Source organism: Prunus dulcis, chromosome 6 (assembly GCF_902201215.1).
Source record: "Prunus dulcis chromosome 6, ALMONDv2, whole genome shotgun sequence".
In the NCBI taxonomy this organism is placed as follows: domain Eukaryota; kingdom Viridiplantae; phylum Streptophyta; class Magnoliopsida; order Rosales; family Rosaceae; genus Prunus; species Prunus dulcis.
Genome location: NC_047655.1, coordinates 27,081,885 through 27,107,306, shown reverse-complemented (window position 1 = coordinate 27,107,306; position 25,422 = coordinate 27,081,885). Strand labels below are relative to the sequence as shown.

At 36.6% G+C, this 25,422-nt stretch overlaps 4 protein-coding genes, 1 long non-coding RNA gene and 2 other non-coding genes across 8 annotated transcripts; 4 read left to right on the top strand and 3 right to left on the bottom strand.

Moving 5' to 3' along the window:
* Positions 1-800: 800 nt before the first annotated feature.
* On the bottom strand, positions 801-3,000 carry LOC117629535. Its single transcript, XR_004586115.1, has 4 exons — positions 2,747-3,000; positions 2,559-2,633; positions 2,344-2,457; positions 801-823 (listed from the first exon to the last, which is right to left on the bottom strand). It is a non-coding gene; the product is annotated as an uncharacterized LOC117629535 (long non-coding RNA).
* An 805-nt stretch (positions 3,001-3,805) lies between these two features.
* Positions 3,806-4,831, bottom strand: LOC117630593 (protein pleiotropic regulatory locus 1-like). Its single transcript, XM_034363294.1, has one exon. The coding sequence runs from the start codon at positions 4,829-4,831 to the stop codon at positions 3,806-3,808; it is 1,026 nt and encodes a 341-aa protein (XP_034219185.1).
* Positions 4,832-5,349: 518 nt separating this feature from the next.
* Positions 5,350-5,438, top strand: LOC117633297. The gene has a single exon (XR_004586610.1). It is a non-coding gene; the product is annotated as a small nucleolar RNA snoR69Y (small nucleolar RNA).
* Positions 5,439-5,618: 180 nt separating this feature from the next.
* LOC117633298 lies at positions 5,619-5,714 on the top strand. Its single transcript, XR_004586611.1, has one exon. It is a non-coding gene; the product is annotated as a small nucleolar RNA snoR69Y (small nucleolar RNA).
* A 449-nt stretch (positions 5,715-6,163) lies between these two features.
* On the bottom strand, positions 6,164-7,653 carry LOC117629534 (F-box protein PP2-B15-like). The gene is made up of 3 exons (XM_034362043.1): positions 7,399-7,653; positions 6,782-6,900; positions 6,164-6,703 (listed from the first exon to the last, which is right to left on the bottom strand). Exons 1-3 carry the CDS (start codon positions 7,651-7,653, stop codon positions 6,220-6,222), a joined length of 858 nt encoding a protein of 285 aa, XP_034217934.1. The 3' UTR covers positions 6,164-6,219.
* Positions 7,654-15,148: 7,495 nt separating this feature from the next.
* Positions 15,149-17,717, top strand: LOC117631878. 2 transcript variants are annotated; one of them, XM_034365203.1, is made up of 8 exons: positions 15,149-15,654; positions 15,766-15,832; positions 15,932-15,971; positions 16,198-16,330; positions 16,609-16,680; positions 17,086-17,166; positions 17,356-17,417; positions 17,501-17,717. In XM_034365203.1, exons 1-8 carry the CDS (start codon positions 15,361-15,363, stop codon positions 17,565-17,567), a joined length of 816 nt encoding a protein of 271 aa, XP_034221094.1. In that variant the 5' UTR covers positions 15,149-15,360; the 3' UTR covers positions 17,568-17,717. The 2 variants fall into 2 exon arrangements, with proteins under 2 accessions (XP_034221094.1, XP_034221095.1); XM_034365204.1 differs by lacking the exon at positions 17,086-17,166.
* A 1,059-nt stretch (positions 17,718-18,776) lies between these two features.
* Positions 18,777-24,859, top strand: LOC117631269 (phospholipase D zeta 1-like). Its single transcript, XM_034364318.1, has 20 exons — positions 18,777-19,098; positions 19,369-19,470; positions 19,670-19,785; positions 19,872-20,013; positions 20,098-20,268; positions 20,406-20,579; positions 20,795-21,037; positions 21,118-21,234; positions 21,342-21,481; positions 21,627-21,776; positions 21,870-22,026; positions 22,112-22,573; positions 22,672-22,782; positions 22,940-23,086; positions 23,190-23,387; positions 23,472-23,573; positions 23,754-23,885; positions 24,085-24,150; positions 24,261-24,322; positions 24,406-24,859. The coding sequence occupies exons 1-20, from the start codon at positions 18,907-18,909 to the stop codon at positions 24,653-24,655; spliced, it is 3,234 nt and encodes a 1,077-aa protein (XP_034220209.1). The 5' UTR covers positions 18,777-18,906; the 3' UTR covers positions 24,656-24,859.
* Positions 24,860-25,422: the final 563 nt, after the last annotated feature.

Below are 25,422 nucleotides of genomic sequence, written 5' to 3'. Positions count from 1 at the left end.
TTGGGCCGAATTTGTCTGTTTTTAGACTTTACTGCGCCTATTTTGTCGTTTATGGTAATATATTGGGCCTATTTTGTCTTTTCTGAGGTTTTACTGGGCCTATTTTGTCGTTTCTGAGGCTTTTATTGGCCCAAATTTGTCTTTTCTGAGTCTTTACTGGGCCTATTTTGTCGTTTTCAGAGGCTTTATTGGGCTTAACTTGTCGTTTCTGAGCCTTTACTGGGCCTATTTTGTCGTTTCTGAGCCTTCTCTGGGCCCATTTTATCGTTTCTTGGCCTTTATTGGGTTAATTTTGTCGTTTATAGGGCCTTTATTGGGCCCATTTAATCGTTTAAAGGGACCTTAGTGGGCCTATTTTGTCGTTTCTAAAGTTTCATTGGGCCTCTTGTAAATTAATAGGTCTTTATGGGGCTTCCAGTGGGCCAATTTTGTCGTTCGTGAGCCTTTTAGTTGGCCTATTTGGTTATTACTAGGCCTTCCAGTGGGCATATTTTGTCTTTATTGAGCGACTTTTGGTCGTCTTTCACGTTGTAGGCCCCTGTTTCACTTGTTGTGCGCCAACTTTTGGGTCCAGTTTCATGTTATTGGTACCTGCTATCTAATTGTTTTTGTTTTCAGTAATTCATTGTCCTTATTCATTATATGAGCTGAAAAAATTAAAAAATTAAAAAACAAACGCGCGCGCACACAAAAAAAGCATTCCGTGCTGTTCAATATCCCAACAAGATCCCAAGCCTTCTCAGCAGCGACCTTTGCTTCATCTTAAACAAACCTATGCCTTCTCGGCAGGGACCCGTTTGCATTTTCAACCTTTACATAAGGGCTGTTAAAAAAAAAAACAGATAACCAAATTAATTCATATAAACAGAAGCATAGCTGCAGAAAAGAATATTATTGGCAAAAAAATACAGATGAAAAACCGATAAAATAACACAAAGGTGTAAATTTCTTGGAACGAGTTAGCAACTTTTGGGCCAAAATTGCGGAAGTACTGATCCCCGAAAATTGATATCAGAAATACTAGTCCCTCCCAAATTGCAATTTCTGGGGGTGGAACCGAAAAGTTTGGGCCTAGACAAAGGAAACCCAATAAGTACCGAGCAGCCAAGCCAACTAGCTAAAATGAGGCCCACAGCAAACACAACATATACAACAAGAGATATTTAGTGATATACCCATTTCTAGCACTAATATTATAAATAAACCCTACACAATTGAATTCCTATAAACAAACCAAAAAAAAACCCAAAAAATGATAGCTAGCCTTATTGAATTTAATATTAATTATTAAATTACTTTGATGCCCTATTGAGTGCTTTGGGTATTTTTATGAGATTTTGGGGTTGGGCTTGTTTTAAAAAATTGATGGCAGTTTTGTAATTTATAAGAAGTTAAAAGCTTTTTTGTTATGTTGTAAATGGGTTTTGGGTGTGTTTCTAAAGTCCATTTTATATAGGGTATTTTTATAATTTAGGCCCCCATATTGGGTATAATAGTGAATCTCCCATAAAACAAACCTGAACAGAGGAAGACTATACAATGTAATATAAGATAAGAATCCTATTACTAAGACTTAAAAAGAAGATCCCTCAAGGGTATTTTCATACTATACTTACAATATTATAGTTAGTTTAGTTATATATTTTTTCATCCCCACAAACAAGACGTTAACGTCAAGGCACAAACCCTTTAGAACACTTGTAGCAGCCTCTGGTAATAACTAACACGGTTACACCTCAACAAAATCTATTATGATTTTAAGCATGAATTCTACATAGCATACAAAACTATGACCATTATCATATTCAGGCTGCTACAGCCTATACTGTACCGCAAGCAAACCCAAATATTTGCCTCAGCATTCATCATAACTTTAAAACTTTACTTCCTATATATTCTGAAGCTACTTCACACATTGCTTTCTAATATTCTAAGGCTCTCTCGCTTACTCTAACAAAGTAAACATACAAAACATAGAATTGCAGCTAAAACATACCATGCAACAAACAACTTACACAATTTAAACACAAGTACAAATACGATTTCATGTGTGTTTTGCTTCGCAGTGAGAAACCACACTAGTAATAATGCATGAAAGAGACCTTTTTCTAAAAGGATTAAAGGGACCATGCCAACTTTGGCCATCGATGAAAGCCATTCGCTTTTGCCACACATAATTTATAGGCAAACGATAAAAGTCAGTAACAACAGACATTGCACCTTATGAATTGTCATGTTACCCAACACTTGAGCGTTCTAATTGAGAAATTCAGCAGAGTCCAAACTAAAACTTTCAATTCCGAACAAACCAATCGATTAAAGACCAAAAATTCAAACATTCACCTGAAGATCTTCGCTGGAAGTGGAAGCTATGCAATGAATGGGTCTGAAGATGCTTCTCTTTACGCAACCCAGCCAAGGTCTCGGAGATCGAGGCCGATGACAAGCTTCTGCGATCTAAAACAAGGTAGTAAAATGAAATGATAAATTAAGGTTAGGGTTAGGATTTGAGGCATGCTAGAGATTGACGAATTTAAAGAAAAGAGTGGGAGACTTACATTTCATGCAAATTTCTCGCAGATCGAGAGCACCAAGGCCGACGACGACGGTTCGTATGCACAAATTTCTTCGATCTAAAACAAGGTAAAATGAAATGGTAAATTAGGGTTAGGGATAGGTTCTCAGGAGTTAGGATTTGAGATGCGCTAGAGATTGACGAATTCAAAGAAGAGAGTAAGAGATTTACGCTACGCTTTCGAAAATTTCATGCAAAGTTCCCGCAGATCCCTCGTGATGCGAACACCAAGGGCGACGACGACGACTGTTCGTATGCTGGCCTCCCCATAAACCTCCATCTTCGAATCGTTAGTCCATGTCGGCCTCCCATGTCCTCCATTTTGCAGCAAAATCTCAGAATCTCCGATGGAAATGAGCCGACGTCTCTAGATCGAGATAGTTCAGCAGAGAAGTCTCTCTCAGTCTCAGATCAAAATATCAGAAGCGATCTACGGTGAGGCACAAGTCGAACGAATGATCTAATTAAAAGGCACTGGCTGCGCTGGGATTTATTCGGGTCGGGTCTCATCGGTCTTCTTGTGGATTAAGCCCATTCATTGTGTATTGTTATCCGGCCAGACCCATTCCCCGTCTTCTATGATATCTGGGCCCCTCACTATTTGAAGAGAAACGAGGTGACGGACTCTCCACAACAGAAGTCCATGTCCTTCCTCCCCTCTCTGATGAAAGATCAAACATATTCACATGAGGCTGTATATCTTTTAATTGTTCAGGAAGCTTAGCTTAATTTGCGTATAAATTGAAAAGGGGGATATTAATTTAGACCAATCATAGTTCTTAATCATGTTACAATTTTGTTAATATTAATTTTTGTTGCTATTTGGCTAGTTATGTAGCTTAATTACAAATATAATCCTCTGCTTCTTTCTTTTTTTTGTTTTTTTTTTTTTGTTACAAATCTTGTATTTGTGTTTTTGTTTAATAAGACTTTATTTTAAGATATGTTGGAAATATATTTAACTCTGAGCGCTGAGTTCGAATTCCTCTCCCTGTAGTTTAGATTAGATTAAATTAATTAGAATATCGTTTGTATAAAAACAAAAACAAAAAACTATGAGTATTTTGTTGGTCAACTAACTATGAGTAGTAACATATCAAAATTTGTATAATTCATCTCATAACATCAAGCAGATAGCAAATCACTCCAGTAAAACAATATTACGCTTCGATTAAAAAAACAACATTACACATGTCACCGAACAGAGCAACAACAAAGGAAGATCGTACACTAGAACCGCCGAATATCTTTAGGAGGCTTGAAATTGAGAGGATGGGTTTCTGGAGTGGCATTTTGGTCCTTTTTCCACATTTTGATCGTCTTATCAGCTCCGCTAGTGACCAGCCTTGTACCAGTGACATCATAGGAAAGAGCATATACAGCAGCTTCACCGTCCAGCGAGCCAGGCTGCGCAATTGTTTGCGATTGTTGAAAATTATGACCGCTCTTCCAATCCCAAAACCACACACTCCCATTGTCACCTCCAGTTGCCATGACACCATCCCGATTCACAGCCATTGCATTAACTATAGTTTTCTGCTGAGACAGCATGTTGTGCAAAAATTCGCCGTTCGGAAGGTCGAACTTCTTCACGTTGTCAGCGGATACAGATGCGAAAGAATTGATATCTTTAGGATGTTGCGCCATTGCACGCACAGATTTCTTATGGTGTGTAAGTGTTGACATTGTTGTCCCATACCTAAGGTCCCAGAGCTTGATGGTCGAGTCATGGGAGCCAGTGACAACTTGTGGATCTGTCGGTCGAGTAAAAACTGAGCAAACTGTGTCGTCATGCCCCGACAATGCAAATACTTGCACCTTGCTTCGAATATCCCAAACCCGGCACACAGAATCGCGTCCACCGGTGAGTAAAATATCAAGCGTGGGATGAACCGCCAAGCAATAAACACCGCTGAGATGGCCGTGATATGAACGGACAACCTTGTTCTGTTCGAGGTCCCAGCATTTAACTAGCTTGTCATCGCCGGCAGAGAACATATAGGTGTTCCTGCTGCTAACAGCAAGTCCTCGTACTTGTTCAATGTGTCCTGTCAGTGACAGCTGTAGGGTTCCGGTTCCTACATCCCATATCTTGATCATGCGATCTGCAGAGCCGGTGCAAAACCATTTGTTGCTTGGATCAAAGGCAATAGATCGTACCCATCCCAAGTGGCCGCTAATGACCCTGTACATCTTCCAAGGAGCATGCCAAACAGGACGTGGCCATCTGCCTGGAGTTCTTTCCATTAAAGCCATCTCACTTGGAGCCCTAGTTGGAGAAGGCGAAGCGAGAGAGACAAGAAAGTCCTAGTTTCCGAATGTGATTTGCCCGCAAAAAGGAATGAATGGCTCCGTATTTATAAGGTGCGAAAGTTCCTATTATAAGTAGGAAAGCCTAAAGCCAAGTCCTTTTTGGTTGAGGAAGCCTTTTCCCTTCGAATTGGGCCTTAATTGAATACAGTGTTGGGTTTCTAACAATGGGCCCAGTTGTTGTCAACTACCCAAATCAAATTTGTAATTCATGCAAATCCCTAGGGTCATAATGGGCAATTAAGAAAACTTATGATACCCTTCTTATATATCGGCTTGAACCCTATTATTTCAGTCACCAGGTTGTGGCCGTCGCATACGCTCTTCTTCCGTCCTCCTCTTCCAGGAAAACCTAGGAGTCTTTCTTAAACCTTTTCTTCTCTAGTTCTTGATCGATTTTCTGATGTAGGGTTTTACTCTGTTTTCTTTCTTTCTGTTAAATTATCATTATTTATTAATTATGGTTTTGCAATGATGATGAATGATAATCCCAGCTCTATGAGACCTTTTGTGGTCCGGGAATAGGATAGATCCAATACATCTGAGCCCAGAAAAACATTCTTAATCTTAATTTTTTTTATGTTTACGTTTAATCTGTGTTCCTGTGGTTTAGGTTCCATTTATTTCATAAACTTGTGCTAATATTTATTTTTTTCTTCTTGGTTTTGGATGATTATATCCAATTTTCTGATGTAGGGTTTGCTTTGTTTTATTTCTATTTAGTTAGTATTATTATTTTTGCAATGAGGATAAATGTGAATCCCAGCTCATTATGAGACCTTTTGTGGTCCGGGAAAAGGCTCTATCCACATACATCTGAGCTCACATAACATTCCCAATATTTTGTGTTACAGAAAGGCAAAGTTTTTATTTGATGTTTATTTGTTCTTCCAGTATCGTTTCCTTTTGGCAATGCAACTATGCTCGACTTTTAATTCATGCAGCAATGAACTTTGCTCGTGGAATTGACAAGAGTTATTTACACTGAACTTTGCTCGTGGAATTGACAAGAGTTATTTAACACTAACAGTCCTGAATTTAACTTTGCTCGTGAAATATTAAAGGAATGAGATAACAAGTAACAAATATATGCCACTTTAATTCTCAAATTCAACCATCCAAAACGAAAGTGGAAGAATCGTGTTCTACTACAAAAAGAAAAAGAAAATGTACTTAAAAAGAAAAAGAAAAAGAACTAGAAAATTCAACTATCCAAAACGATATTGATCTATACTTCAAAGCCGTTGAGTCAGAGAGTTAGAAAGTTCAAGTTAGAGTACTTAAAATCCATTCATAATTGAGAAACATTATTCAAAATTAGTGCCATACATGCATTAAATTTTTGGCCTAATCTCAATTCCCTCAACAATAAGTCCACCTTTAAGATGGGCACCCTTCACTTCTTTTACGCTCATCTTTACATCATTATTAGCACAGCCTTCATTGTAAAAGCTCCCTATTTCTACTTCCATCCAGCCATCTTTGCGCTCACAGAGGCCTCCTCCATGATCTCCTTCTAAAACCCTCCGTCTCGAAGCTCCAATCCGCTTCGAAAAATGTTCATGTTCTAAGTCAGCAGCAGCAGCTTGCTTCCTACTTTGATCATGGCGTGTGCTCAAGTAAACCGTACCTTGTGATTTGAAGTTACCAACTTCAAGTGAAACCTCAGATGGCAAAGAGTCTAAGCCATACGCACGATCAGCCAACTTGGCAATAAGATAGGCCCCGTAGACTGTTTTTGGTGACAGCATTTGAGTGTTCATTGTGCCACATATTTCCAGCCACCAAATGGTTCTGAGTTCAGCAACCTCTGCAAATCTGAATTGTTGTTTTCAAGATTAATAACATTTAAGCTTTATTGAAAGTGTAATTAAGGTTTAATTAGAGAATGCAAACCTTGATTCAACAAGAGGTCTCCAGGTCCAATACAGAGGATTGCATGCCCATGTAATTGAAAGATCCCTTGCACTCAACAGGTAACATTTTTTCCTTGTCGATTTCTCTATTGAGAACATCTGTTGTTCATCAATCAGGAAAATAATTATTTGATTAATTAAAACCCTTTTGTGGTATAGCCTCCTAAAGCCACTAGTGCATCCGCAGGCAGTGGAACAAATATGAATTTTAGTTGATTGTATAATTCATATTTGATCCACCGCCTGTCAATGCAAAAGCATACTCTTTGAGGGTACATTTTCTATGCATTCTCTCTCATTTTATTGCCAAAGGCTGCAGATGCAATAATAGTCAAATATTGGATCAATTTCTTGACCCTATATATATTTTTGCATATATATGGTTAATATTTGAATCATATTATGCATAGACAACCTTGAGGCATCACACAACACTAGCTTAAAAAGATTGAAAAGCAAAAATAAAAATCGAAAAAAAAAAAAAAAAACATATTCTAACTCATTCATTAGGTTCATTCTAACTTGAATGAGAATTCTTTAATTATGATGCTGTCATTTTAAAATCAAATTAAATGCAAATAATAATTGAAAGTTTACCTTCTTACCACCATCAATTAGATTTGGCCTGCATAACTTGATAAACAACTCTTTGTTAGAGGAATAAGTTATTGGACATACTAATCTGGATAGAATTTCAGCATGGTCAGATGGCAAAAATTTCTCCCACACGCTATCCAAATCAGCCATGGTGCGAAACGACCACGAAACTAATGAACAATGACATGCATCTCCGGGAGATGTAAATGATAAAATATGCGCAAAACAGTCTTCGGGCAAGTGATCCAAATTCATCTCTCAAAAGTTATAATGTTCAAATAGTTTGAGAAGAAGTGTAGGACACAGAGAGAGCAGGAACAATGGGAGTTTGGAAGATGTTTCAAGTGTTGTTTGACTGGTGTGATAATGCATGCAGGGAAGCACCTGTACTTATAGCAAGCTTAAGCTACTAAATTTGTAGCAAAGGGTGGCCAGTTCTGTCGTTAAGATGACAACATTTTCTTTTTGGGGCCTGGTCAATATCATGACAACATACAGTGAACATATTTTTGGTTCCAGTCGAAATCATGACAACATTATGAAACTGAATATATCATGAGAGAACAATAAATGGCTGGTGCTGGCTATTGTGCACCTGGTTTGTTTTTTTAACCGAACTTTAGATTTTGTACTCTGTTGGGCTTTATGGGGATCCTTTTTTAGCTTTTCTTTGCAATTTCCTAGGCCTATTGTGCACCATTATACACCTATATGGTTTTGAAAGTAATATTGTTCAAAATTCAGCATCTTTATTTCCAATGTGTAAAAGTACAGAGTATAGCCGCGGGGCTATACTATATATAAAAATATTTAAAAAAATCTCGAGTACGGCCGCACGGCTATACTATTTATTTTTAAAAAAAGGTCCAAATATAGCCACGCAGCTATACTTTTTAAATATATTATATTAAAAAAATGTATAATATATATATATATATATATATTATATTATACTCTTTCAACATATCCAAAAGAGATAGTGAAGAGTGAGAAATTTCACAATAAATCAATTTGAGAGTCAAATTTGTTCTTCTTCTTTTTGTGTGGGAATGTTTGCCTGTGGTTTACCTCTTTCTCTCGAGTGCTACTAAATTATGTTACTGCACACATTATTTGTCATAGAGAATTGCATGCTGAGTTGGAGCATTCTTGGTAATTGGTTCACATTTCAAACAACACTTACATGAAGAATACTATCACCTCGCTTACTACTACAACCATAAATCTTTGTTTGAAATTGTTGTTTTGGTTGGCAAAGAGATTGCAAAATCACAATCTTGCATTTTTGTTACAACAAGTAAGAAATAATCTTAGCCTCTTGCATTCTTTCATAGTTAGTAAAATACGGAACGGAAAAAATATGAATAAAATACGTATGTATTTTATTCGGCAATATTTTGTCAAATTACAAATGATAAGTTCGGCCAATATATAATAATTTAATATGATTTATTTAATATATATTATTTTAATTCAATAATATGCCAAAATTATATGTATAATACTTGAATTTTGTGTGTATAATTGAAAATTTTGTAAAAAATAAGTGTATTAAAGATGAAAAATACATACGTACGTGTATAATACAAGTATTAAATTTGAAATGCTAAATTCTTTATTAGGGTAATAGCTCTGGAAAAGCAAAAACTCAAAAGGGGACAATAAAGACTCGGATAATGACCTAATCGTAATGGATAATGCTTTAAACTACCTTTATCGATAAACAAAAATTGGGAAAAAACAATTTTTGTGATTTGGAATACAGCATGCTGCTCTGTTTTTTTTTTTAGTTCACGGCTATACTTGGTATCACCAATCTGTTTGATTTGAGAGCAATTCATGTATTTCGGTAATTTTTTTGATTTGGTAGGTAGGGTTCTTCCAGTTTATGTGTTTGATTTGGACTACAGCATGCTGTTGTTGCTCGATAGGTATCACCAATCTGTTGCTTTTAAAGACATGGTCATTGCAGTCGGGACGAAGAACAGACTGTGAGTGGTTATAGCTGTAACGGGCGTCATGTGTTTACACAGACAAGGGAGCTTGAGCGACCGCTTGTTGGTTCGATTTTACCGAGCAGGTGGGGAGTGTCACCAACCCATATTCTGTGGAGCCCTAGGCACAATACTACATTGGTGGATTACACATGGAGTGTTGGGCCAGACTCCGTTTGGGCCGTTCTCAGAGGTTTCACCATTGTCATTTGTGCAGAAGGATGCTGCTCGTAGAAATGTTCTTTTGACATCACTCAATTACCGCATAACAAGTGCTGTGGATGTTCTTGAATCCATATAGCTGCACATGGTGGGGAAAGAAAGCTCCTTAAAAGTAGTCGACATGTCGAGTTCATACAAAGGCGGAACTTGCTCAAGTACAAGCTGGACAAAGCAGTCTCTGCATTGTCGCATTTAGATTTTGAGATGGCTTTGTATTACTTGAGGTCCTCAGATCACGACCTATATGCCATCCACTCTCTTGTCTATCATGCCTTCCAAGAAGTGGAGGCGTCCCTTGTATGTTTAAAGGATCCACCAGTTCCGTGGACTGGGATCTGGTTGATTGCATTGGCTTTCCTTTTGGTCTTTTACAACAAAAACTCTTCAGAAATAAAAGTAAGCAATTTTGATGTTCTTGAGAGGAAATGTAGTTTGTATCTTTTGAATGCAATACATGTATTTCGGTAAGGGACATGATTCAGAGGTCAGGAACTAGTATTCAGTTTACTCGTAACTTTACTGCATTTTAAGTTGTACTTTGCCCATTTATTTATCAAGTTCATAATATTTGCCAATTGCAAACTGTAATTTCATCACTTACAGAATTGTCACTAATTATATGATGTTCCTAGAACTTCTAGTAGGGTGTGCTACTTTTATGAGTTTGTTATTTCGTAATTGTTCTTTTAGGCTGACTTCCATGGGAACCATCTAAGTTCCAACTGAAAATGTTTTCTTTCAAGGTTTAACTTGCAGCTGCTATTGTCTTACAAACTAGCATGAACACTGGGTTCCCCGGATCAAAGAGAATAAATAATATGTGGATTTCTATCCAACTGAGGATAGTGTCTTGTGGAAGTCGTGTTTTGCTTTCTTTTTCATTTATCTATTTTTTCCAGTGAACTTCCTTTTTAATTTATTGATACCCTCAAATGACATGTCTCAAGAAATACTTACCTGTATCGGAGTGTATATGGAAGTCCCTCGCAATGCTCTCAACCAAGATGGGATCTGCTGGTTTGTGGTTTTCAGCTTAGGCAACAATATATCACAGGGGTAAAAAAAAATTGAATGTGAGTGTTTGATGTAGAGTCTGACCACATGAAATGAAAGGAATAGAAATGAACTAGAAAACAGAGTTCAAATGGCCAAAATACAATTGTGCTACATATTGGGAATGAACCACTGTATTACTTGTCAATTGTACATCTCTGTAAAGGAGGCAAACTGCATCATTTAAGTTGAATGAATCTGGGACGATGAACCTGAACCGAAAGTGGATGATAATGTATTCAGAAATCATTCATATGCAACTTTGGAAACGTTCACGCTTTTTCTTTTTCTTGTTAATAATCTCTCAGCCTATATTAAGGTGAGATGAAACTATGAAAAATCGAAAAAGTTGGTAATCATCACATTACCAAAACCATAAACTCGATGTTATTAAGTTGTTTACATGCAACTTGCAAGCAATGCTGGACATGATTTAATTTACATCGATATGCAGCATCAATCTCATCACGCCATGTACTTTTTTTATGCGCCAATTCTGTTATTTACAAAGTGCAACAAAATTTCTTCCATATGACTAAGTTCTGTTTCCCATAATGCATCTAAGAAAAGAGGCATTTGCTTTTGTTGGTTGATTGAGCAAAATGGTGCTTGTAATGCTGCTTCTCCATCAGAATTGGAAGAGCAAGCAAACGGGTTGTCGCCGATTCCATCATAGAAAATTCCACCGAACTCATCATCACTACCAACCTGTGGCTGGTCCTTTGTTTCTTCTCCGTCAGTACTCTCATCCTCCGAGAAGTTTGAGTTCTTCTGAACCAACTCTCTGAATATTGATGATTGAAGGACGAGGCCAAGTGCGGTGGGAGACGATGACTTGCTACCGGTGTTAAGAGGGATGCTGCTAACCGATGACTTCCTTTGACTCTCTCTGATTCTTGAGTGGCTATTGGATCGTCTGCTCTAGGCTTTAGCCATCTTATGTAAGAACTCAAGTCAAAGTTAGTCACAGCATTGATCCCTCTCTACTCAATTGCTGCAATGTCATAGGCACGAGCTGCTTCCTCTTGAGTGCCTGAAATGAGATTAAAAAGACACATTGCTCAGTAAGTGCAAATTTTCTTCATTATAGTTTTCAACCCTCTTTTATGACAGTTTATATTGCAGCTAGTTTTTGAATATGTTACATAATGTTATAATCAGTTATGGAGATAGGAGATCAGAGATAACTTACTGTAAGTGCCAAGGTGGAGGTACTTGTTTCCAAAAACTCTTCCTGCGGCTTCTTGCTTCCCATCTATTCTAATTCTATAATATGAGAGAATTATTTGTATAATACGTGAATTTTGTATATCTTACTGAAAATTTTGTAAAAAATATGTGTATTAAGCATAAGAAATATGTACGTACTTGTACAATAGGACTATTGTACGTTTGCTTTCTAAAAAACGGGAGATGTGTATAGAACCCGAATGTATTATTAAAAAATACGTACGTACATACATATATAAGACTATAGCTGCTTGTCTATACTATTTATTAAATAGAATTTATAAATAATTAAAAACCAGTAAAGCCGTGCGGCTATACTATTTTTTAAAAAAATTAGAGAAAAATTTACTAAAGGAAAACCGGATCAGCAGCCCAGCGCCCGTGTAAAATAGTATAGCCGTGCGGCTATAAGTTAAAAAATATTTAAAAACTGAGTATAGCCGTTCGGCTATACTATTTTTAATATAAAAAAGAGAACCCCCATCGATTAAACCCCGAGTGTCAAAACAAGTCTGCTTTTTAAAAAAAAAAATTAAAAACATAGAGTATAGCCGGGCGGCTGTAATATTTTATTTTATTTTAAAAAAGAGAACCCTCAAGCGATTAGGCGCTACGTGTAAAAAAAAGGTAAATCCGGCCGGCTATAGTATTTTAAAAAAATCGTAGTATAGCCGCACGGCTATACTATTTAAAAAACATTATATTTACAAGGTCCACACTATTTAATTAAAAAAATAAGAAAAAAGGACCCTCCTAGTTGCATTAGTTTGTACTTTATAGATATTAATTTGCTAGTTTCAACGTATCCAAAGTAGATCTTAATCGGCTACTGTATAATATTTTAATATAATTTTTATAACATATATTATTCTAATTCTATAATATGTGATAATTATTTGTATAATACGTGAATTTTGTGTATCTTACTGAAAATTTGGTAAACAATGTGTATTAAGCATTAGAAATATGTACGTACATGTACAATACGATTATTGTACATTTGCTTTCTAAAAAACAGGAGACATGTATATAACACAGTATTATTGAAAAATACGTACGTACATATATATATATATATAAAAGACCATAGCTGCTCGTCTATACTATTTATTAAAGACAGTTTTAAAAAAAAAAACCAGTAAAGCCGCCCGGCTATACTATTTTTAAAAAAAATTAGAAAAAAATCGAGTACAGTTGCACCACAAGTAGGCTGCATATGGTGCTTAATCATTTCTCAAGTTCAGCACATGCACACAAAGAAAGAAGAAAATTATGCTGTATAGATTTTTGTTTGATATCAAAATGTCTTCAAACACATTTTTTCTTCTATCAAAGCTAAATAAAAAAAATCAGTGAAATGCCACGCAGTGTTAGGTTCGTCATCACCCCCTTTCAAAACATATCAGAGATTTCTTAACAAGCTAATCAGAGACATCAACAAGACTCAAAAGTCATAACTCAGTACTGCTACCAAAATACAAGTTGCCGTCTACGCATAAATTCACAGAAAAGGTGCCCATGAACCACTGTTCTCCAGTTATAGATCACTAAACTAACCTGAAGAAAATCATGCCTTCTTTTTTTATTAGCAGAATTGAAAACTAAAGCCAGAACCAAATTGAAAGACAAGTCAGTTGAAACTTAAAAGTTTTTTTTCATTTTCTTTGCTCACTATATATTGCTTTTTCATAAGGCTCATAGAAACTTAGGATAAAATCTTTTTAGTCTCTCTTCCAGTTCCAAAGCAATCCTATTAACATAGCTGAGACCAATAATGCCACTCATAACTCTCAAAAATCAATTTAACTTGACACATAGGAATACCTCTGAAAATATGCCCTGAATAGAACAAAGCACATGCTTGCTAAAGAGTAAGACTCTCAGCTCAATTCAGCATCCTATTCATTAATATCACTTGGTGTACTTACTACAAGACCACTTAGATGTTTATAACTCAATGCCTTGCAAAATCAAGAAAGCTAGAGGATATCCTCAGATAAGAGCTCCGAAAATGACAAAAGGGTTCTCTTTCAAGGAGAGAAAATGAAAAGCTGTACGGACCAATCCCATACAAGATTTAGCTTGTAACCACTTTGATAATTTTTTGTACGATGATTTCTTGATGTCTAGCGTCATCCCGGAAGGCCTACAAGGCAAAACATGGTTTAACCAGTAAAAAACAAAAAACAAATGAAGGAAATTTTATAAATCAAATGTTTACACCAGAGAGAGAGAGAGAGAGAGAGAGAGAGAGAGAGAGATCATATATTTATCATACCAAAGTGTGCTTCCAAGAAGAATTTGGTACTAATTATAAGTAATGAAAGGCATCATTTATCTATCAAGTAATCAGTACAATTAAGAATCATACAAGACATCAGCTATACATGCAAAACCATGTAGAAAAGATGAAATCTTTTACCATCTGTTTGTATGATGTCTTGTTTAATTGGCCAATTTTGATGAGTAGAAATATTGAAGGCAAGTGTTCATTTATAATTTCCCCCTGATATGTCCCCTAGTGAAATCAAAAGCAATTCCTCAAGACAAATCGAAGATTCAAAAATATATGATACCAACCTCAAGATCGCAATCTTTGGGGTCCGAGTTCTTTATCTCAACCCCCATACCTTCCGAAGCTGAAAGCAAATGCTCACCTGAAATGCTGCCATGTTTTCTCTATACTGGTAGAATTTCCAGGCAAAAAGAGAGAAGCCATAACAATAACCCAGAATATTAAAACCCAACCCCTTTGACAATTCACCAGCATGAAACATTGAAGTCAGCGACTTTTCAAAATAGTATAGCCGCGCGGCTGTACTAGAGTAATTTTTTTGGAAAAAATAGTATGGCCGAGCGGCGATACTTGTTTTGACACGTGGGTACCTAATCGATAGGCGGGTCCCTTTTTCTTTTATTATAAATCGTATAGCCGCGCGGCTATACTCTAGTATATTTTTCGAAATAGTATAACCGCGCGGCTATACTTGCCTAGGTGGGTCCTTTTTTAAAAAAAGTATAGCCGTGCGGCTGTACTTGGCGTTTTTTTTTTCCAAAGAAATAGTATAGCCGTTTGGCTTTGTTCGCTTTTAGTATAGCCGCGCGGCTTTACTATTTATGTAGAAAAAATAAAAAGGACCCATGTATAGCCGCCCGGCTATACGATTTATTAAAAAAATTAAATACAAAAAGCTCACAGTATATCACACCAATCCTATTCCTAACCCGTTACTTTCATTCAAAACCCAGAACAAATATAGCCGCGCGGCGAAGGTGAAGACTCAGTAAAAGTAGAGTTGAAGAATTGTTGGCTTTTGGCGCCTTATCCCTCTTCCCACCGCATATCCATAACTTTGCACAAAACCATCAAAATTGAATTTGACCCATTAAAGCTCATCCAAAGTTTCCACTTTGACTCTCAAATTTCTCATTACCCAGTTCAAGATTGCCTCTTTCTTCATCCATGGCTATGCCCCAAAACCTCAAACCCACTATCACACCATTCCTAACCTCCCCTTCAGTTTCATTCAAAACCCAGAACAGCTCACTCTTCTTTGGCACAATTACTTCAGCAAGTGACAACTACAGAACCCAGCCAGCACCATTTTCATTCAAAAGTCGCACTAACTCACAATTCTTCAGCACCAGAAGACTGTTCCTCCCTTCAGTTTCTGGCATCTGGGATGCCTTAACTAGCGGTAACAATGCCCGTGAAGCCGTTGCCGCGATTCGACATGGAATGGTACTCTTTAGGCAGGTAAAATCTGATCCTTGTTCCATCCAATGCTGTTTTCTAAATTTCTCTTGACACCACTTACATGTTCTCATAGTTTGGCATTAAAAGTTTACAACTTTGTTATTTGTTAAGGGTGATGTTTCAGGGTCTGTAGCAGAATTTGACAAGGCAATTGAGTTGGATCCTCGCCAACAGGCATGTGAGTCTGATTGTAGCTCTTGATAATTGCTTTTTTGGTGGTTTTTGGGATATGAATTGTTGAATTAAGTTACATAGTGTTGGCTATGGTTGTTATCAGATCTTTGGCAAAGGGGGCTATCGCTTTACTATCTTGATAGGTACTAGTTCTTTGATGGTTCTTGTTTCCACATTATTTTTGTTAGGTACTGTAATAATTAAATGTAGACAAAATTAAAAAGCGTGTCACTTTAGCCTTAGATCTGTCATTGGAATAAAATTAAAAATTAAGGATTCCTTTCCACAGGAAAACATGAGGATAAAATGTTAAATTTCGATTCAGTGAAGGTGCATGTCAAGGACTAAACTTGGTATCTTTATGCACAGGTTTGAAGAAGGGGCAGAGCAGTTCCGATTAGATGTTGCACAGAATCCAAATGATACAGAGGAGTCCATTTGGTGCTTTCTATGTGAAGCTCAATTATATGGGACTAGTGAAGCAAGGGAACGATTTCTTGAGGCAAGTTAGTGACACCAGGGACACTGTCATTTCTTATAGGAAGGTTTCTGATCCAGAAAGTTTTTATTTTATTTACCTGAGGAAGATTATGGATGAAGCTAAACTAGGCTTTGAGCTTTAGCCAGTGACTTTTGGCCATATATAGGAGCAAACATAACCAAGTAAATTTATGAGTCAATGTTAAATTCTAGCTGACACTTTTTAAAGTGCTTTTTACACCCACGTATTGAGTGGAAAGTTGAATAAAGTTCTTCTAACTACATACTAGATGAATGCAGGTTGGCCAAGATCCGAGACCTGTTATGCGAGACGCCTATAACATGTTTAAAGAAGGCGGTGATCCAGAAAAGGTGTTGACTGGGAAATTTCTTCTTTGACCAAACATTTCTTATTTGAGCTAGTTAGTTGTGTAGTTCATAAGATTAGAAAGGCATCTCATGTATGCGCATCTCCCAATATATATTCTCATGTCTCTCTAGGTGTGCTTACTGGATGGCTTTTATCAGTTTATATGAGATGTTGAGAATGCAGCTCTCATTTGCTTCATGCTTTCTGTGGAATACTCATGCCTTCGGACCATTTTCCAGCCGGAGGTTAATTGGAGTAGCTGAAAGTTGTTTAAGAACTCATTAACATTTTACGGGACTGAATGCTTTAATGGTCTTCAGATAATTTTCTGTTTCTTATGTAGGCCCGTATAGTTGCACTAGCACCAAGAGTTTCCACTGACATAAGTGATTGTTCTTATTGCCTAGCTTGTTGCAGCATTTTCAAAAAGCCGAGAGAGTGATTACTTCTATGCTTCTTTATATGCTGGGCTTTATTATGAAAGTCAGGTTTGTTTTAAACTTTAATATCTTTCTTTTAGATGCTCTTTTGGTGTCACACGTTGTATGTCAAATGTTCTTTAAATTTGATACTTTCGATTAAGAACTGATGCTGAGAAATTTCTGGCTGAACTTATAGCTTGAAACTAATTGCCTATGTCTAGACAATTGATGACTAGCTATTTTTCACCTATGCAGAAGAAAACGGATGCCGCCGAACTTCATATTGTTACTGCGTATCAGTCTCCTTATGGACAGAGGTTTGCAGTAAAAACTAATTTTTAAGTTAATCAGTTGAGTAACCATTCAACAACGTAAAATCTAATTTCCTTGCTCTTGTCAGATCTGATGACTACATGGCTTCTCTAGCCAAAGTTCATTGTCTTTGTCGAAAGTGGAGTTTGAATTGAAGTATTTGGCTCAAGCTCAGTCAATCTTATGTTCAAGTTGGTTTATCATGTGTTCTGATTCTCATATTATTGTAAGGCAATGTTGTTCAGTTGAAGTGGGTGTAGGGGCAACCTAAATATTATTGAAGAGTGTGAAGTCCATATTGGAAACTTTACAAAATATATATACTTAATGATCTAGTAATAGTAACACCGAGACCTTATGTGTTAAAATCGACACCTACTGAGCTTTGAGTTGGGGACAAATATGTCTGTTGTACCAAGTTGTGTCAGACTTGTCCAATATTCATAGCTAAACGAATCACATGAGCTTTCTATTTGTGGCCAGAGAAATCACATGAGCCTGTGCCATTGCTAACCAAGTTAAATGATGGAACTACCACACAATTGTTAAGTCAACCTTGCAATTTTTTTCTTTGTGAGTTATCATTTAAGCTGCACAATCTAGCCGTGCACGACAGAGTATGGGACATAATTTATGAACATTACTTTTCTTCCAAGTATTATTCTTTTTAGTGGGTGGAATAATAGAATCTCCAACAACCACCCTCTTGCCTTATTTTATTAATTATACTTAATTATATAGTTTAATTTAATCTCTCAGAGAAATGCATAATTAATGAGCGTGCCCGCTATAAATCCTTTTCAGCATATTCGCAGAGGTAAGCACAAAAAATATGAATATTCTTTTCAAGTGATCCTTCCATGGGGATATGCCGTGTGCAACTGCACATGGTACTCTCTTCATGACAATATTAAATGACCAAAATGTCCTCAACTTCATTCATGAAAATGGATTTTTAAGGGATGACGTTATAATGAAGCCAAAATGTTTAAGGGGCATTTTTGGCAATGTAACGTATAACATGTCCATAATTTCTATATAGATTACAAATATCATATCCATACAAATAGGATATAATACGTAAATAAATTCAATTAGTTTTTACTATTTTCCTTTCTTAAAGAAAATATTAATTTCGACCACTAAACTTACCCAAAACTTCATGCTATCTACTTTAGCTCCTGCCACGTGTAATTGCACAATAGTCTATACCCCAGGACGACACGTGTTGTTAAAATATCTAAACTACATGAAAAATCCATGTCGCTAAGGGTCATCCAGAGCCGCCTTCTTCAATTTCCCGGTATGAAAATACATGAAACGCCGGGACCCCTGTAAACTATAAAAACCGCTTCCTTTCTTCTCTGTCAAAGCTCCTCTCTTAATTTATTTCTTTTGGGTTATCGTAAAAAACCGAAAGTCACTCACTTTCTCTGGTTTTCAAGGATATGCAAGAGCTGAGTTTATTGGGATTTCAAGCAAAAGAATTAGCTGATGTCGTCGGAGAAGCTCATTGCAAATGGTGCGGTACAATCCGAGGCAATGAATATGAATGCGGCATCTTTCTCCTTCACGCCGATTTTCGAAGAGTTGCCGGTGGCCACCATTGTATCGGTGTCGCGACCCGATACCGGAGATATCAGCCCCATGCTTCTGTCTTACACCATTGAGTTTCAATACAAACAGGCATGCTCTCTCTTTCTCTGTATATCTATCTCTGTTTACTGCTTAGGATGATTGTTTTTTTTAATTTTAAATTTTTAAATTTTTAGAAGGTCATCCAGCTACTGGTTTTAAATTGCAGACTGACGTTGAATTTAGATAAATGTTTTGGGTACTTCATTGATGAATTTCCAATTTTGTCTTGTGACAATTCACAAACTCTTAACTGGCCAGATGGTTTCGAAATGTCGTTATGCCATGCTAAAAGGTTTGTTTTGTATTCCTCTTCAACAGTTCAAGTGGCGGCTGCTGAAGAAAGCATCACAAGTTCTCTATTTACATTTTGCTTTGAGGAAGCGTGCAATAATTGAGGAGTTTCATGAGAAACAAGAGCAGGTTTGCCAATTGTTTTTTATATCTCCCTGTCATTCTTGATTGTTTGGAACATTTATGAGCCTGCGGACTTGCCCCAGTTTTCCTTCTTGTGCCTAATCTGCACCATATACCGGATGCAACATTTGATCAGTAGAGGAATTTTTTTAATCTGTATTTGGCCTAATCTTTATATAATTTCCCTGGGAACTTTGCACGAAAGGTGAAAGAATGGCTTCATAGCATAGGAATAGTAGATCAGACGGCAGTAGTGCAAGATGATGATGAACCGGATGATGGGGCTGTTCCTGTACATAATGAAGAAATTGTTAGAAACAGGTGATTTCTGACTTCATAGTGCTTGGTCCAAATTTAGGTCTTAACACCATAGTACTTATGATTTTCTGAATTTGGTTGCTATGCAGATACGTTCCGTCTCGTGCAGCTTTGCCCATCCTCCGTCCAGCACTAGGAGGGCAGCAGTCCATTTCGGACAGAGCAAAGGTGGCAATGCAGGGTTATTTGAATCATTTTCTGGGAAACATGGATCTAGTAAATTCTCGAGAGGTGTGTGAACTCCATTTTTATTAGTGCTGTCATTTGTTGGTACTCATTTTCAGATTTATTACAAGAAGTGGTTTCGAATTGTAGGTCTGCAAATTTTTGGAGGTCTCGAAGCTCTCCTTTTCACAGGAGTATGGACCAAAGCTGAAAGAAGGTTATGTAATGGTGAAGCATCTACCAAAAATTGCAGGGGCTGATTCTGATGTGAACTCTTTTGCATTCCTTTGTCTTGGTTTCTGTAGCAACAACTGGCAAAAGGTTTTGTCAATGACCTTTTATTCCTTTGCTTGTTTATTTCCGTATAATCAAACTATGTTTGCTTATAATTTGTCTAATTCTTTGTAGGGAATGGTATTTTGTATTATCGTGTTTTTTTTTTTTTTGTCCAATTGCAGGTGTGGGCTGTTTTAAAGCCTGGGTTCCTGGCCTTACTAGAGGATCCTTTTGACACTGAACTTTTAGACATAATCGTTTTCAATGTACTGCCAACCTCAAATGAAAATGCATGCTCACAAATATATTTGGCTAATCAAATAAAGGAACGCAATCCTTTACGTTACACATTAAGGGTGAGCTGTTGTTTTAATTTACTTTTATATTGGTTACACATGGCTTGTTTATTATGAGGATAGCTTCAAATCTATTAAATACACTTTTATGTGCTTTGAGTATCTTAAGCTTAATTCCTTCTTATATGAGTGTTTGCTGTTTTCCTATTTAAAACAGCTATTGTATAGTTCTATTCAATTCTCTGACGACCACATTGATTTGTAAATGTTTAAAGGTTGCTTCTGGAAATCAAAGCTTAAGGTTAAGAACCACTAGCAATGCTAAAGTCAAAGATTGGGTTGCTGCAATTAATGATGCTGGTTTAAGGCCTCATGAAGGTTGGTGTCATCCTCATCGCTTTGGTTCCTTTGCTCCTCCAAGGGGTTTGACTGATGATGGGAGTCAAGCTCAATGGTTTGTAGATGGCCAAGCAGCATTTGAAGCTATTGCTTCTTCTGTTGAAGCTGCAAAATCAGAGGTTTGTTTCTTGCATTGTTCACACCATTTAACGTGCATTTCTAGTGATTATACAACTCAACATAGAATGTTTGCTTCCAGATATTCATCACTGGCTGGTGGCTTTGCCCAGAACTGTATCTAAGACGTCCTTTTCATAGTAATTCATCTTCTCGGCTTGATGCATTACTATATGAAAAGGCTAGGCAAGGAGTTCAGGTGCAAACACTCATTCTCTCTCGTTGTTGGTATTTACTTGTTTTAGTTAGGTGGTAATTTGACATTTATGTCTGGGATCTTTAACTCCACTAATGATTTATATGCAGATTTACATTCTTCTCTACAAGGAGGTTGCTCTTGCTTTAAAGATCAACAGTTCGTACAGTAAGAAATTGCTTTCTAACATTCATGAGAATGTGAGAGTATTGCGCTATCCTGACCGTTTTCCCACAGGCATTTATTTGTGGTATGCTCCTTCTGGATTCATTCATCTTAGTTATTTTATCTCATGTCAAGATTGAATTAAAAAAACCCTCCAAGTTTATTTGATTAACTTGCTTTTGGTTTGCTTTCATGATAATGCTCCATAAATTATCTACGAAAACGTACAGGTCACATCATGAAAAACTTGTCATTGTTGATTACCAGATTTGCTTCATTGGAGGACTAGATTTGTGCTTCGGCCGCTATGACACGGTTGAACACAAAGTGGGTGACTGCCCTCCTCATATATGGCCAGGAAAGGACTATTATAACCCAAGGTATTTCTCTTCTTTCTTTCTTTTTTTCCAAATTATCAGTATAGTTTTCTAGACCAAAGGGGATATCAAATATGTCGTTGTCACTTCATTCAGAGAATCCGAACCAAATTCTTGGGAAGACACAATGAAAGATGAATTGGAGCGTGAAAGATATCCGCGTATGCCGTGGCATGATGTCCAATGTGCCCTTTGGGGACCGCCCTGTCGTGACATTGCCAGGCATTTTGTTCAGCGCTGGAACCATGCTAAGGTTGATTTTCTTCTACTGCTTGTCTTGTGGAGAAATTTTCTATTTTAAGAAAGTAAATTTGCTAACTTAATGAACCATCTTGTAGAGAAACAAAGCTCCAAATGAACAAACAATTCCACTACTTATGCCTCAACATCACATGGTCATCCCTCATTACATGGGAAGAAGTAGAGAGATAGACGTTGAAAAGAAAAACAAAGAAGAGACCCCGAACTCCTTTTCACCTTCGCAGGATATTCCCTTGCTTTTGCCTCAAGAAGCTGATGGTTTAAATGCTCCTATTGTAGACAAAAAGCCAAGCGCCCTGGACTTGAACCATAATCTTCTTGACCAGCCAACCGATGATTTATACGCAGATATGCAGATGGAAGGTTTTGTAGATGACCTTCATTCTATGGATCTCAAAAGTGAAACAAATTTAAATATGGTGGCACAATCTGGCCTGACAACTTCAAATGAAGGGTTGGAAAGTCCAGAGGAACATGATCATGCCGTTGCTGCTGATGATTATGGACAAATAGGTCCTCGTACTGCATGCCATTGTCAGGTTAAGGCTGTCTCTTGGATACTGTGAATTTAGTTTTTTAAAATTTCAAGATTTACTAAGTGTTTGTATAGTTCTACTAATAAATATGCAATGTTTAGGTTGTCAGAAGTGTGAGCCAGTGGTCTGCTGGATCTAGTCAGGCTGAAGATAGCATACACAAAGCTTATTGTTCTCTCATTGAGAAAGCAGAACATTTTGTCTATATTGAGGTTTCACCGTTGTCTCTGGAGCATTCTGATTTTCATAGAAATCATATAACATCCTGTTTTGGAAAACATGCCTCTAGTCACCTAGATGCTGTTCAAAGTACTGATTTTTGGGGCTTATGCTGATCATTTTGCTATTTCCTTTTCTGTTTGCTTCCAGAATCAATTCTTCATATCAGGTCTTTCAGGGGATGAGATTATACAGAATCGTGTCCTGGAAGCGTTGTACAGGCGTATTAAGCTAGCACACAAAGAACAAAAGTGTTTTAGGGTGATCGTTGTCATACCACTCTTACCTGGCTTTCAGGTACCCATTGGTTTATTTTCTTCATTTTATCAAGCATGTCCTTTTGCTGTGAATTTTGATAACAGTGTTTTCCTTTTCTTTTAATTCTGGATACAAATAATAGGGTGGTGTGGACGATGGTGGTGCAGCTACTGTTAGAGCCCTAATGCATTGGCAGTATCGAACCATTAGCTGGGAAAAACATTCAATACTGCATAATCTGAAAGTTTTGCTTGGTCCTAAGACACATGATTACATTTCTTTCTATGGTCTGAGGACGTATGGCAGACTTTTCGAAGGTGGTCCTGTGTCCACAAGTCAGGTACTTCTCTGCATTAAAATGAACTTCAATTTTGGCCCATGAAACCTTCACTTGTTTTTATAATCTGTTCTCCTTGTTATTCAGGTTTATGTACACAGCAAAGTGATGATAATAGATGATTGTGTTGCCTTGATCGGATCGTCTAATATTAACGATAGAAGTCTGCTTGGATCAAGAGACTCTGAGGTATAACCTGTCTTTTTTAAGCAATAAGCTTTTCAGCATGTTTAATCCATTTCGTTGGTTCTTTTTCGAGCCGCTTCTACTTTGTAGTTGTACTTAGATAATTGTAGTTTTCCTGAAGTTCGGATAAAAAGAAATCCTGCAGAAGCATTACCAACGGACTCTGTTATATATTTGTTGCAGATTGGTGTAGTAATTGAAGATAAAGAGTTTCTTGAATCATCTATGAATGGACTGCCTTGGAAGGCCGGAAAATTTGCTTATAGTCTTAGGTGCTCTCTGTGGTCTGAGCACCTGGGTCTTCATGCAGGGGAGGTTGGTAACCTTGACGAAACATAAGATTTTCTTTGCTTGCTTCTTTTCACTTTTGACAGAAAGTAGGAAAACTTAAAGAGCCTGCCTCTGGATACAAATTCAGGGTCATTTTTTTCACAAATTTTTCTTTAATTATTCATCTATATTTCAGTTAAATATTTAATATTAACATTGTTTTGTTGAATCTGAATTCCTTCAGATAAATCAAATCAGTGATCCTGTATCAGACACAACATACAAAGATCTGTGGTTAGCAACTGCAAAGGTGATGAAAGTTTGCAATTTCGATCACTATTTCATGTTTCTCACGTTTAGCCTTTTTTTCTTTTCATCTCTGCTCCCTTACTTAATTACAGTATCTCTATTATTTTACAGGAAAATTCAATTATTTACCAAGATGTCTTTTCTTGTATTCCGAATGATTCTATACACTCAAGGTACAATACTACTCAAGGTTTTGTATTTTTGTATTTTTTGCTCTATGCACTCTAAAAATCTCTATCTTTGCCATCAACTACAGAGCTGCTCTCAGACAATGCATGGCTCATCAGAAAGAGAAACTTGGGCACACCACAATTGATTTGGGGATAGCCCCAGAGAAGATACAATCCTGTGAGAATGGAGAGGTGAAAGAAACAGATCCAATGGAAAGATTGAAGCATGTAAGGGGACATCTTGTTTCCTTCCCTTTAGAGTTTATGCAACAAGAAGATTTGAGACCAGTGTTCAATGAAAGTGAATTTTATACATCCCCTCAAGTTTTTCGTTAGGTATGATTCCATTAAGGCCAGGAGGCACAAGAAAAAAAAATGTAAAAATTGATGTATATAAATAGTACATAATTCCATTTGTTTACATACAATTGTACATAATTCCACGCAAAGATTGAGAGAGATATTAGCAATAGAGAAGCACCAATGCGATGCTGACCAAATTCATGCCACTGAACTTATTTAGAATATGTTGGCGTTGATGGATTTACCGTACAGGACTAATTGCTAGAGTTGTAAATATGTTACTTTTTTTTTTTTTTTTAATAAACTAAATTTTGTTTTTTTCTATTATGAATCATTTTATAAGTAAACTAGCCCCTCGCATGTGCCAATTGGTTTTCTTTTTTCTTTTTTATTTTATTCTTAGAATTAAGAAAAGAAAATATGGGTAGTTATGTTCCATAAAAGTTGGATCTATTATCTGATTTTTTTTTTAATTTTAATTTTTGTAATATGAAAAAAAAATGTGAATTTACTATATTATCCTCATTTAATTAATAATTTCAATTCTTAATATTTGAATTAACCAAGGGTATTTTCTGGTATTTTGAATGTTTCACCATTCTCTGCCTTTTGCTTTATATATATACTAGCCTCTCTGCACGCGCTTCCGCGCCTGCAAGAGGCTTTTTTTAAAAAAAAAAATAAATTTATTTTAGAATTAAAAAAGATAATGGATAATTGTGTTCCATAAAAATAGGATCCATTATCTGAATTTTCTTTTTTTTTTTAATTTTTTTAATACGAAAAATTTTGAATTTACC